General features: G+C 39.2%; 1 protein-coding gene across 5 annotated transcripts in view; it reads left to right on the top strand.

Moving 5' to 3' along the window:
• Positions 1-14,910, top strand: part of LOC148363806 (calmodulin-binding transcription activator 1-like) — a 183,325-nt gene that overhangs the window by 155,638 nt on the left and 12,777 nt on the right. For 2 of the 5 annotated variants that reach the window (XM_088337864.1, XM_088337859.1), the window contains 8 exons: positions 696-945; positions 3,534-4,018; positions 5,586-5,743; positions 6,801-6,883; positions 7,228-7,343; positions 8,097-8,165; positions 10,122-10,267; positions 13,146-13,217. In XM_088337864.1, coding sequence (XP_088193990.1) covers positions 696-945; positions 3,534-4,018; positions 5,586-5,743; positions 6,801-6,883; positions 7,228-7,343; positions 8,097-8,165; positions 10,122-10,267; positions 13,146-13,217 — 1,379 coding nt within the window. Of the gene's footprint in view, positions 1-695; positions 946-3,533; positions 4,019-5,585; positions 5,744-6,800; positions 6,884-7,227; positions 7,344-8,096; positions 8,166-10,121; positions 10,268-13,145; positions 13,218-13,330; positions 13,362-14,910 lie in introns of all 5 variants that reach the window. The other 3 variants (XM_088337863.1, XM_088337861.1, XM_088337862.1) reach the window with 3 other exon arrangements.

Raw genomic sequence — 14,910 nt, 5'->3', positions numbered from 1 at the left:
TTACATCCTCACGTCCATCTTGCTGCTTAGACTTCGCACGCTTCACACATCTACCTGCACGGCAACCACGCTTCTGTTTTCTGTCCTTACGGCGCCGTTGTCGTCGTTTATTAAGAGGAATAGCTGTCCACAAGGATGCCGGATCTCTTTGAAGTTTGCTCGGTATATCATAGGCGGTATAAAAAGTGCCCGAAAAGTCGAAATTTAGACGCCCACCCAACCGAATAAGTTCGAGGAAAGGCAGCGCCCGCGATCAGGTGCTCGCTGGACGCGGGAAACAAGCCGTTCACAGAATCGGAACGTGTTCCGAATGCGTAAGTGGATCTTCCGGAGCGGGAGATCGTGGTGTCGATGACGGAAAAAAATAGGTCGAAAGCCGGGACAGGAGAGCAAAACGTGGTCGGGATCAAAAACGGGTTGTGAGCCGGAGCGGGAGGGCAAAACGTGGTTGGGGTCAAAAAAGAGGTCGTAGCCGGCGACAAACGGGGAAATCAGGAACGGACGGGTAAAAAACGGGTGCAAAAAGCGGGGCTGACGGGAGTCAGAGTCAAAGCGCTTGCCTTGTAGAAACAGAGGTTCGCTGACAGACTGACAACAGGCAAGTGAAACTAAACGAATTAAGCTCGTATAACCAACGTGAACCTGATTCTACCCCATTTTCACCACTCGTGACCGAATCCCGTTTTCCCGTCTAGATGTGGGCGTGCGCTTTGGGTCACACGGACGCGGCATTGGTGCTGTACCAGTGGGACCCAAGAGCTTTGGCCATTCCCGATTCGCTGGGGCGCCTGCCGCTCAACATCGCCCGATCCAGGGGCCACACGCGATTGGCCGAGCTCCTGGAGCAGCTCCAGCAAAGTCCCGGTCAGCCCACCGACGCTTGGGTGGAGCGGTGGAGAGGGGGGGCGGATCTTGGAAGAATAAACACCTCCAACCACAACTCAGGTAAGAGAGACATATATAAAATATTATATAATACAGATAATATAGGGCAGCACGTCGGCGCAGTGGTTAGCGCGCGTGCGGCACAGTTCTAAGGTCTTGGGAACCTCCTGTGTGGGTTCAAATCCAGCTACCGGACTTCCTGTGCGGAGTTTGTATGTTCTCCCCGTGCTTGCGTGGGTTTCCTCCGGGCACTCCGGTTTCCTCCCACATTCCAAAGACATACATTTCAGGTGGATTGGCCGGTCCAAATTGTCCCTAGGTGTGAATGAGCGAGCGAGTTGTCTGTCCCTGTGTGCCCTGCGATTGGCTGGCGACCAGTTCAGGGTGTCCCCTGCCCACTGCCCGATGATTGCTGGGATGGGCTCCAGCACCCCCGCGACCCTACTGAGGATAAGCGGTGCACCTAATGAGATGAGATGAGACATATTATATACGTATGTATAATATTATATAAGTTAAAATGATGTCTATTTTGAAGCCATCAATAAATCTCAACCCTATGCTCATAAATAGGCCAATTTTTTTTAAATACAATTAGATAGAAATGTATACAAAAATACATTTATATAGAAAGAAAATAACATTATAATAATGATTAAAATAATAAAGAAAAAAGCAGGGGTATCCCGAAAAAACAACTAATTAAATCAAAGTAAATATAAATGCAGGGTTATAAAACTAGATACAAATAATATTTCATGAAAAAAAGGAAAAAAAATAATACTTCAAAATACATATGTAAATATCATTAGAAATTCCCAAATTAATAGGACTACACTGTATCTTTGAATTTAGCTTTATTCAAATGTTGTCAAGAACCAGAACAGGATCAGGACCCAAACGCGTGACGTTCTCACACAAACCTTTTATTTTACGGGGAATGGGGACTCATGCACGTTAGGCAACCGCTCTGGCGTGGAAAGACAGGAAGCCAGAGACTGACGAGATCGATTCCAATTGCATGAGTTGATATCGGACAGATGGGGTCGATACCGGACAGGACAGGATAGATAATGAATCAGGATATCGAAAATAAACAGGAGAACCTAGACGGGAACGAAAACTGGAGAAAATAATAAACAGGACAAAAATAGACGGAAACAAAACTGGAAACCGAAATTAAACAGGACCAAATAAATGGGAACAATACCGGGTAGGAAATACCAACAGGAACAGGACCGAGTCGAAACCTACGTCTTGCGGGGCAGAGGTTCGTTGACGGATTGACAAAGGATGAGTGAGAGGACTGAGCCTAAATAGAAGGAAAGCCAATCTGTTAACGAGCCGCAGCTGGCGCCACATGGGCGGGGCCAATTGGGCGCCATGGCAACTGTGACAAATGTACTTTTTATTTTTTCAACCATGGTTGTTGTTTTTATTTATTATGTCCAAATTAGAACTACAATGATTTTTTATAAAGATATATAAGTGATAAAACAAAGTAAAAATACACATAATATAACAAATAAAGTAAAGAAACATCATTCAATTTTAAAAATAAATGAAAAAGACTAAACCTAAACTGAAAAATATATTTGTACATAATAAAAAGAAAAATGAAATTGATATAAATAATTGGATGGAAACAAAAATAAAACATACATTGAAATAAACATAAAATCCCCAAAATATATAATAATACTTTTTTAAAATAATACTTTTTTCAATATTTTTTTAAAATATGTTTGCAATTTCTAACCGGCTTTTATTTTTTATTTTTTTATTTTTTTTCATTCATTTGTGTGTATGCATTTTTTTTACTCGTCGTTTTTTATTTTATTTGAGAATTTTCATACATTTTTCCCTCTGTATTTGTATTAACCTTATTATTATCTATTTTTGTGTGCTTTCTTTATTGTTTAGCATTCCTTAAACTGAGTTTAAAGTTTAAGAAAACTCATTCATTGCTAGTTCTAACTAGCTTTGACTCCTTATTTTGGGTTAGTTTTTATTCAGCATATAAAATGTGAATTTTACTTCAAAATATTGACCTTGTTACTTTAATTACATTTAATTACTTTAACAGGTAACCTGGTAACTCGTCCATTGCTAGTTTTTAATAGCACTGGCTCCGCCCTTTTCAACACTGCACCGTGTTAGTTATTTGACCCAAATACATATTTTCTTCCAGGAACCTGACATATTTTCTTCAATTATAATTACTGCTATTTGGAACCTGGTAACTCGTTTATTGTTAGCTTTAACTTAGTATTGGCCCCGCCCCTTTAGACCCCTGCACTGAGTTAGCTGATTGACCCAGTTTGTGTTTGTTTAGAATCTAGCTGTCTCTTAGGGAGTAGAGAGACAGCTAGATTTTTTTGACGGGTTCTAAGGGATGGGCAGGGCACCTGTATCATGCGGCAGTGGTAAACCAGTCGGTCACCCCTCTTGAGGGATATGACCAAGGTAGATAGATAAATGGATGGATGGATAGATAGATAGATACACATTTTCCTTCAAAATGTTGAACTATGTTGAAATGTTGAAACACAAGCTTGGAAGTAAAAATCTTGTTCGGGTGAGGCACTCGATTATTTTAAGCTTGATTTAGCAAGTGCCCAAGGTAATTCCCGCCTCTCAATCCACAGAACTGAGGCGATCTCGGCCCGAAAGCCAACCCGGCAACCAGACCTGGACCCAAACCGGCCCCCGATCGTCACAGACAACCCAGGGAGAGCAAGGGGGGCCGCCCCCAGCCAAAAAACTCAAACCCGCCCAACAAAACCTCGCTAACTCAACCTCCAGTAACCTCAACCCCTTCCCCACCCGGGACACCCCCTCCATGACCCTCACTCGCCCTGAACCCACCCAACCTGCCCACCTCAGCAATCGAAACCTCGGTCCAGACCGAGTTCAGGTCCCCAGCCCTTCCTTGCCCTGCCTGCAGGCCAGGTCGGGGGCACCGAGAAGGGCCACCAGGTGGAGTCTGAGACAGACTCTGGGGCAACGTGGCCTGGCCCGGAGGATACTGGGAAAGGAGCGCTTAGCGCTTCACCTGCGCCAGAGAGTTCTGTCTGATCGGGGTGAAGAGACGGAACTGCTTACCTTTCAGGATAATGCGGACGACTTACAGGTAAAGACAAACAAAAACTGTTTTTTTTAGCCCAGAAATAAAGCTAATGCTAACGTGATCCCAGGCACTTTTTAATAAGAAGCAGTTGATTGGATGGCGTTAAATTGTTGCTGCTAATAATGCTAATGCTAATAAGCATTATCTATGTGGATGAAGCGGCGAGCATCATAGCTAGGGGCTAATGCTAGCAACTAGCGATATCTGTTGCACTCCTTTTTAACAAACCAGGCTAACGTAACCTGTGCTTGTATGACATGACACAAGTCTTGTCAGTTAATAGGAGCCAAAGCTAATGCTAACATGATCACTAGGGCTTTCTGATTATTGGCACTCAGTTGGTTAAAGGGCATTAAATGATTGCCGCTGAAGCAATGCTAATGCAGCTACCAATGCTGACAAGTTGGCTAGCATCATGGCTAGGTGCTAACTAGAATAAGTCTTTGATGTTGTTGATCACAATACACTGAATATTGTTTACAACCAGATTAGAGTAAACATATGTTAAGATAGTAGACCAATAATGCTAATGAAGCTAGCTATTCTGACAGGGCGGCTAGAGTCATACAGTAGGTAGGAGCTAATGGGCTGCATTTATATAGCGCTAGGAACATTTGTTGACTTTCTAGGATTGTGCAACACGCTACCAGTCTCGTTATAAACTAGCTGCTAACAGGAACATCAACATATAGCAACTTACCAATCGTAGAGACTTCTGTTAATGTTAATATAACCAATAGCACTTTTCCAATAGCGGCACTCAGGTTGTGAGATGGCGTTGAATGGTTGCAGCTGAAGGGCCGCTAATCCCAATGCGACCAGCTATGCTGACAAGGCAGCTAGAATCATTGCTAAGCGCTAATGCTACCAGCGAGCAATATTTTGTTGCACTGGGCCAACTCAATTTGTGCTTGTAAAACAAGCCATGTCCAGAACTGGAAAACCTTAATAATGCTAATGATTTTAAATTAGCGGCACACTGTTGGTGAGATGACGTTAAATGGTTTCTGCTAAATGCCACTCATGCTAATGCAGCTAGCGAGGAGCTAATGCTGCCAGCTAGAGACATTTGTCAACCCTTTTCAACAAACCTGGGTATGTACGACACAGCACAAGTTTCGTTAGCGACTAGCCGCTAACAGGAGAGCAAATAAAGTCTTTCACTAAAAGTGAAGAACACTGCTAAAGCTAATGCCGTTAGCAATTTAGGATTAACACAATTCAGTTGTCAAGAGAGGATATTAAATGGTTGCCACTAATGTGGTGCCAATGCGAATTGGTAAGCTCACAAGGTGGCTAGCATCGCAGCTAGTTGCTAATGCTAGCTCGCCGCTAGCCATATTTTTTGCACTTCCCTTTTTAATGGACTGCGCTTGTATGACATAGCATAAGACTCGATAGCAGCTAGCAACTAACAGGAGGATAAACGTTAATTCACAGTTATCGCTTTTGAATGCAGTTGTACATTTCAAAGTTGGGTTGTGATAAAAGCCCATCAGATGTTTCATTTTTTTCCTAAATTTGACCTCATAGTTTGTTTTTTTGGCGGTTTTGTTTTTTTTCTTTGCAGATGGACATTTCGCTGCTGGCTGATGACATGATGGAGACGTCGTCGGCTCGACTGAAACAGGAGGACATGGAGACCGAGCCGGAACCAGGAAGGTCGGGCCCCCAGGGCCCCCACGCCCATGTCGGACTACTGTCTGGTTATCTTGCTGAGGTGGAACGGTAAATGGACTGTTATCAATAAATAAAATAACGTAAAATGCAGACTACAAGCTGCTATTTTTCCCCTAAGCTTTTACCCTGCGGCTTATGCAATGATGTGGCTAGTTTATGCATTTTGTCTAACGGCCACCAGGGGTGCCCAAGCAGTGAAGGTGGAATATATGTGTCGAGGAAGACACAAGTTTAATGTATTTAGGCACTTTGTGCATGAATAATACTAGCATATACCGTATTGGGAATAATTTCCCAATATTGGAAAGTGCTTGAATTCTGGGTGAGGTGCTTGTAAATGCTTGACATTGTTGCGGTGTTTCTCAGCAAGTAAACACACTGCTCTCTGGTGGCTTTGCGTTGCCATTGCATTTTTCCTTCCCCTGTGATCAACGGCAGCCGGCATTAGTTTGTAAGTCGTCCTGTGAAGCGTCATCAAGAAGACAGGTGCAATTGTGTATTAGCAAAAATTATGTATCAATTATCCATATTTATTATGGGATATGCAAAAAAGGAAAGTAGCAATACCCAGTGGTAAATTGCAACAGGAAGAGCTTCCTGCAACTCCAAATATAAGCTACATATCACTTTTATATACGGGGAAAGATTTACCCGAGATCTAATAAATTATATGTCAGTATAAACGCATGTGCAAGATTAAAAACCTTATAAGTAAATCGCATGTAATTTATGGTTCCGCAAAATACATGATTCACACTAGATTTCTTCATTTATTGGTACTGGAGGAATAAAAAAATTGGCTTTGAAAATTCTTGAAAAACTCAAATTTGGCCATTAAAATTGCGTAGGAAGAAAATTTGCAATGTTGTATAGGAATATATATATATATATATATATATATATATATATATATATATATATATATATATATAATTTACTTGATATTGTATTGTATCTATAAATAAAAATAATCTATATTTTATTCGCTATAATCCCTATTGTTTTAAATTATTATTTTATATTATTGGTTTTGTTTAATAAAGAAAAGTTGGTTTATTTTAATTTTAAAAAATGTCGTTTGTTTTCCACTCTGTTTTATCTAAAGATCCAAAATTTTTTCGGGCAGGTTCCTGAACGCAAAGCCCCAGCCCCCCGGCCCGAAAACGAACTCTCACTCAGGGCCTGAAGGTGAGCGCCGTCCTCTCTGTCATGCACTTTCTGGACAAATTTCTACATATTACCTATTGTTTTCTTTTATTGATGTTTTGTGTACTGTTACCCAACGCGAAATCTAATCCTCCCTGGAAGGGGGATTACCACCTGCGAGGCCCCTTCACAAGTTTTCTTATTTCCTCATACTGAGGTTTTGAGTTTTTCCTTGCCCGCATGTCGGTTTAAGATCAGCGGACGGTGTCATTGTAATCCTGTGCAGTCCTTCGAGACATCTCGTGATTAAGGGTGTCACAAATAAATGTGGCTTGACTTGACGAGATCTGACGCCCCCCCTAACACAAACGTGCTTTTCTTTGCAGCCATGAAGGCGGAACACTTGAAAAGGGACTCCCCCCTCCTCGCCATGACGGAAGCAGAGCAGCGAGAACTTTGCGAGAGCATCAGGAACGCTCTGCACTCCCTGCGAAAACACAAGGTGACAAACGTTTTCTTACTCGCTCCATACAAAGTCTTCGTGTCACGTACAGTGTTGGTTACGTTACTTTAAAAAAGGAATTACAGACGCTGCCCAACTTTTTTTACTGACGATCGTTCGTAAGTTGAATTTGATTGTAAATTGCTTCATTTTTATATTTTGTATGTTTATGGTTTAAGGCTTGTATACGTAAACTGTATTGTTTTGTACTAAAGAATAAACTTTTCATAAAATAATATGCTCTATAAATATAAATAACGTTGAGTTTAACTTACTTTTGGAAGATTCGCTTCAAGAGGTCCTCCTCCGTGGTAAAAAGTGGACGAAAAAAAGCGATCCAACCATTTTCTCAACCGCATCAAGCTTTCATATTCCACTTTCATTTAAAAAAAACAACAGCTTGCCTCTTCTTTACACTTTACACCAACCATATCGAATGGATGCACAAGATATTAAACCATAAAAATATCAAAATTCTTAGCGCGCTGGAGATACAGTATAGAATGTTTACACACGAACTGGGAAGAGGATTTCTTCTTCGGGGTGGATGCTGGGTGAGCTCTCACAGTGCCACACGCCGGTAATGGCGGAAAGAAGCACTACAGTACTGTCCCGTTCTTGGAAAAAGGTCCACACAATACAAAATCGAACTTACAACAATGTCCAGATATTTTTTATACATGTGTTTGCTTTCTTGCACGAGCTGCTTTTCCACAAATTCTTACCGTCGACCCCCTTTCCATCCCACTTCAGGGTCCCGTTCAGGAACAGCGCAAAGAGATTGCAGCCGTGATTCAACGCTGCTATAAAAGATACAAGCAGGTATGTCCCAGAGCTACCCAATTTCTTGCAATCATAATTAATTCAATCCGGTTTTTATTTAGTTTATTAAGAATAACATATTTTGTTTTATTGTGTTTTTTAAATAACTGTTTCATTCTTTTGCTTATTTATTATAAATAAATGATTTTGTTTTATGTTATTTTTCTACTTTTGTTTTGATCATTTTGATGATTTTAATCCTTTTTTATGATTAAAATGTTTTTATTTATTATTAAAAGACTATATTGTTATAATTTATTGTATTCATTTCTTATAATTCTTTCACTTATTCAATTCATTTATTACTATTAAAATACTTTATTTCATTCTTTCATTATTTGTTCATTCATTGTTTTTAATGATTAAAAATGTCTTATTTTATTATGTTTTCAAACTAATACGTTAGTTAATTAATTATGAATAAAATGTTTAGTTTTTTAGTTTAAAAATTTTTTTAAATTACTTTAAATATACATTATTAAAATATCTTATTCTTTTATAATTATTTCAATCCTTTTAATTATGTCATTTATTCATTATTATTCAAATATTTTATTATCTTATAAGAATTGTAAGTATTTTAATTACGCATTATTTAAGTATTTATTAGGTTAGTTAGTTAGTTAGTTAGTTAGTGTCATGATTACTGATGTGACTCAGCTGTGCCTGCTCATTTGGCGCCACCTGCCGCGGGTTCTGATTGGCTCCTTCTCCCTATAAACCACTCCTTTTTGTCACCTGTTGTCAGTCTGTCTGCAAAGCTCTGTTTTTTAAGGCGAGCCTCTTTTCGACCCCTGACTCCCACCTGTTTCGTGTTTGCTCCCGTTTGTCTCCGGCTACGACTCGTTTTTGTTCCCGACCACGTCTGCTCTCCCGTCCTGGCTTACAACCCGTTTCTGTCCCCGACCATGTTTTTGCTCTTCTGTCCCGGCAATCGACCTGTTTTTACGTCCCTGACACCACCATCTCCCGCTACGGAAGATCCACTTCCGTATTCGGATCACGATCCGATTGCGAGAGCGACTTGCTTCCCGCGTCTAGCGAGCATTGGATTGTGGGCGCAGCCTTTCCTCTTTCCTCCAATAAAACTTGTGAGAAACGCAACGCAAGTGGGTCCTGTTTCCGTTCTGGTCCTAAAAGTTAGTTAGTTAGTATTTCTTTGATTTCCAAACGTAAAAAATGTACTCGTCTTAGCAATAATCCTTAAATGTTCGATGCATAAATTTACTTGCATGGTGTTCAAACTCTGGCTTGGGAGCCATTTGTGACCTGACATTTTTCTTAAGTGTCCAAAAGGGATTATACCAATTATCTAGTACAAATAAATATCAATATATATATATATATATATATATATCTCATCTCATCTCATCAGCTGCACCGCTTATCCTCAGTAGGGTCGCGGGAGTGCTGGAGCCCATCCCAGCAATCATCGGGCAGTGGGCAGGGGACACCCTGAACTGGTTGCCAGCCAATCGCAGGGCACACGGGGACAGACAACTCACTCGCTCAGTCACACCTAGGGACAATTTGGACCGGCCAATTCACCTGACATGCATGTCTTTGGAATGTGGGAGGAAACCAGAGTGCCCGGAGGAAACCCACGCAAGCACGGGGAGAACATACAAACTCCGCACAGTAAGGCCGGGAGCTGGATTTGAACCCACTCAGGAGGTTCCCACGACCTCAGAACTGTGCCGCACAAGCGCTAACCACTGCGCCGCCGTGCTGCCCTATAAATATATATATATATATATATATATATATATATATATATATATATATATATATATATATGCCAATGTGCTATTTATTGCCATCTGCGGTTCTCATCATAAAAATGTGTTTGTTTGTTTTTTTGTGTATCTAAAAAAAAAAATACATAAGCAACTATTCAGTAGTTTGGATGTCCACCACGGGTATGTTTTATCTGATTGTCGACTGTCATTCTTTCAGTATGCACTTTATAAAAGGATGACGGTGGCAGCCATCCTGATCCAGAGTCGTTTCCGGAGTTTCCACGAGCAGAGGAAGTTCCAGCAGAGTCGCCGAGCTGCCGTCCTCATACAGCAATACTACCGCTCCTACAGACACTCACTCAGGTAATCCTTACCCTAAAAATCAATAATTCAATATAATTGGGCATGCACGGTGACTGTTTCTTCATACTCATTCCGTCCTGCTTCTCGAGACCGATAACCGATATGATACGCCTCGTCTCTAAGTATATACAGTGATACGTCTACATACTTCTTCAGATAGGGGCAATCCGAGATATAAGATTTTGCCCGACATACGAGGCAAAATCCGAGTTGAGAAAATTTCCAGATGCTACCACTAAAGACCGCTCGATACCCCTCACTACCAGGATCAGTTTGTTCTTGTCAAGAACCAGAACAGGATCGGGATCCAAACGCGTGAGGTTACTCACGCAAGCCTTTTATTTGACAGCAAATGGGGAGTCATGCACGTTAGGTAGCAGTCTGGCGTGAAATGATAGGAAGCCAGACCAACGAGATCGATACCAATTGCCCGAGTTGATATCGGACAGATGGGGGCGATACGGGACAGGACTAGACAGACAGGAATGATATCAGGCATTCAGGCATAACAAGCAGGACGAGATAGACGGAAACGATACAAAACACGGGATATCGAGATTAAACAGGACAAACTAGCCCGAAACGCTACCAGACACTGGAGATCGGTAACAAACAGAACGAAATAGCCGGAAACGAAACTGGAGCTCAATATTAAACCAGACAAAATAGACGGGAACGATACCGGACAGGAAATACAAGCAGGAAACCGGACAGAGTCAAAACCCACGTCTTGCGGGTGAAGAGGTTCGTCGACGGACTGACAAACGGAGCGTGATAACACTGAACTTAAATAGAAGGAAAGCCAATCTGTCAATGAGCTGCAGCTGGCGCCGCACGGGCGGGGCCAAATAGGCGCCATGGCAACTGTGGCATTCTTGTTACAAATACAAATGTGTTTTTAGTGATCAGGAAGGTGTGTTAACTGATTTGGGGAGGTTGGGAACAGATTAATTGGTTTTCAGTTATTTTTCTCAAGGAAAATTTCTTCGAAATTAGAGAAAGTCCTTATTCAAACCTAATCCAGCAACTAATTAATGTTATGCATCCGTATTTCTGTATACTTTTTACATTTTTATACACAATTCTAAACAAAACAAGTTTTTTTGTTTTGTTTTTTTAACTAATTATTTTTGTAAAAGGAGAAATTCAGCATAAAAGAAGATATTCTTAAAAAATACTTAAAATTCTTAAATAATCTCCGATCAGACACTTGTCCCTTTATAAATATTAGTCAAGAAAAAATACGTAAATATACAGTAAAATAGATCAAATTACTTTAAATCAAACATATAACATATTAAAAAAAAATATATAAAACTTGTATAAAAACTTTGTATTTTCTTTCTCAAATTAAATGCATAGAAAAAAAAATTAAAAATAAATAAATAAATGATTCACAAGATAAAAAAAAATATTCAAAATTCCTAAAATGATTCCCCATCAGGCAATAGTTTGACGATAGAGTAAAATAGTAAAATGGTATTTAAACTCAGCAAAATTGTAGAGTAATAATCTTAGATTCTACTCAAATAAGAAAAAAATGTCCTTAAAATGAGCTAGATTTTTTTGTAAATCGGTTCGAAATGTATTTTAAACATATTCCTCTAGTAAAATGAGAAAAAAATCTGAAATTCGACATGAAATAAGATATTACTAAAATTTAAAAAAAAAATTGGCAAAATGATCTAGACAATTGTTCTTTTTTCAATAATATTTTTCCTTTTAACGAAAAAAAGAGTAACATTATACTTAAAACAAACAGTTCCTGCCAAACAAATTAACTTATAATTTTATCCTGTTCCTCTAGTAAAATAAGAAAAGATATTTAAAAACAAAAATAGATAATATTGCTAAAATCGGAAAAATTTCTCCTATGCAACATTATTACGTGCAAGTGTGCACAATCATTGACTTGACTTCTGGAATGAGAAGTCAAACATTTACAACTCTTTCACAATGTCTAAAAAATCCTCCATCAGACATAAGAATTATTTAAGAAAAAAACGTTTTGAAATACTGTAAAATAGAAAATATCTCTTCGAATCAGCAACCAGTTAAACATAAAATAAAATGACACATGTATTTTTAAAAATCTAATTATTTTTTTTGCAGTGCATAACCATGCTACAAAAATCTCATTAACTCATTAGCTGCACCGCTTTTCCTCAGTAGGGTCGCGGGGGTGCTGGAGCCCATCCCAGAAATCATCAGGCAGTGGGCAGGGGACACCCTGAACTGGTTGCCAGCCAATCGCAGGGCACACAGGGACAGACAACTCGCTCGCTCATTCACACCTAGGGACATACAAACTCCGCACAGGAAGTCCGGTAGCTGGATTTGAACCCACACAGGAGGTTCCCAAGACCTTGGAACTGTGCCGCACACGCGCTAACCATTGCCCGCTACAAAAATAATACTAAAAATAGATTCTTAATTTATTTAAAGCCCCACTGTGTAATAATTGACCACTAGAAGGCACTGTGTTATTTGGTGTGATTTAGGGCCAGTGCCACGGAGCACCACGTGGCGGCAGGATGCCGGACAAACATGGCGGCGTCCTAAGTGGGGAATTACAAATAGAATAGAAGAAATACAAATTTCTCGACCACAGATGTTTTTATAAAAATTAACATAGAGTATGATAGTTCATGTATTTTTGCCTGTTATTTTTTTACTGAATGATTGTTTTTTGCACCACTAGGAGGCTCTAAATATTACAAACTGTCCCTTGAAACTGATTTAAAAATATTTAATCATTATCAGCATTTTTTTCCGCATCATATTTTTTTTTTATAAATATCGTTCGGATAATTATCGTCCATGCTTATAAATATTAATAATAATAGCAAATTCCTGCTGTTTCCCTCTGTCGCCGTAGCAACCTCCTGACTAAAAAACAGAACCAGGCTGCACGCAAGATCCTGAGGTTCCTGCTACGATGCCGCCACAGGTGAGACCTCGAACCTGGGCCTGGTATTCACCTGCAACAGCCCCCATCCCCCCACTACAACACAAACAAACACACCCACGGGCGCTAACTGTTGTTTTACTGTCCCCGCGAAGCCCTTTGATGGACCCTAGGCCCCTCAAGCGGGTGAGTCTCCATCCTCCCCCTCTCATTTCTCCTCTCTCTTTCTCTCTTGCAATGGCGGGTGCCTGTTTGCATGTGGGGGGAGGGGAGCTTTCTCCCCCTCTCCCTCTCTCCCCGCCTCCCTCCTCGTCCTTCTGTCTGACTGCGGAATGATGCTGCTACTTCTGCATGACTGACAAATAGATAAGATAGATAGAGGAGCACTCTTGCACAAAATGCTTCCTGGGGGCATGACATCAGGCGAGGGACTCCAGTGTCTTGCTCACGCTTTACTTTGAAAGGGGTCTGGGGGGAGCGTTTTATTCAGAGTGGAATTTTACCCCTGTGTTGGTCAGGGGTCACCAACTCTAATGAGACTCGTGCAGGTTTAAGTTAAGAGTGTGTTTACTTAACTTTAAGTAAAGGTAATATAATATAAGGCCATGAGATGTTGTTGTTTTTCCCAAGTAATAAAACCTTTTGCCGAAAGCACCCCAGATTCGATTTTTAGTTCCTTTTTTTTTTTTTCAATTTATTTGTATTTGATATTATTGTTTTGTCAAAATATACAGTACATTAATAATTATATCTTGTTTTTTATGTATTTATTTATGTTTTATTTGTTTTTTTAAATTGTATTTTGTTTTATTTCTTCATTAACACTTTATACATATAGTATACACTCATAAATGTATCATTTTGATTTAGTTATTTATCAATTATGATTTTTATTTTTATTGTATCTGATTTGTTTCAAAAAAATACATAATATCTAATTTATCGGTTTATTTTGTTTTTGTTTTTAATTTTTCTAATGCTTTAAGATAACTTTCACGTTGTGTTAATTCATGTTTTGCAGGTCTCATTTTTTAAGTTTTTTTTAATTTATTTATTTTATTTCGATTTTTTTTTTATTTATATAAATGTTGATTAATAGTTTTGAACATCAATTGTATTCATTTTTTGTTTTAACTTTTTATCATTATTATTATTTTTTTTCGAATGTTTTTTTTTCATTATGATTATTCAATTAAATAATATATTTTATACTTATATTTTCTAATTTGATATGATTTTTATCTTTTTATTTTTTTGTTCATTTTATTTCATTGTACCTGTCTAAATCAAAACAAACACAGCTGAATATCAGTATCTGTAAAAGTGGTATCCAACATCCATTGTATTCTCTTGTTAATTTTTACTGTTTTTTATTTTAAGGTTTAGGTTTTTTTTATTGAAAAATATATAGTTACAAACATACTGAAAGTGGTATCAAAATAATCCATCCATTATCTTCAACGGATGTTTATTTATTTTTCTCAGGGTTCGTACGGGTGCTTGAAATCCTTCAAACTGCTTTCATTTTAATATTGCGTTTTCAAGGCTTGAAAAGTGCTTGAATTCTGGGTGTAGTGCTTGTAAACGCTTGAAATTGTTGCCCTCTTTCTTGACAGTCTGGCTCGATACACCACGCATTAAATGTCGAAAACTAAAACAAGTCTGCTTCAAAACTGACGGCCACTCTGCTCTCTGGTGGCTTCAATTTGCCATTATTTTTCCTCTTTCCCTCTTG

This window comes from Urocampus carinirostris, chromosome 6, assembly GCF_059441175.1.
Source record: "Urocampus carinirostris isolate Australia breed hairy pipefish chromosome 6, RoL_Ucar_1.0, whole genome shotgun sequence".
NCBI lineage: Eukaryota > Metazoa > Chordata > Actinopteri > Syngnathiformes > Syngnathidae > Urocampus > Urocampus carinirostris.
This window is presented reverse-complemented; position numbering and strand designations above follow the sequence as displayed.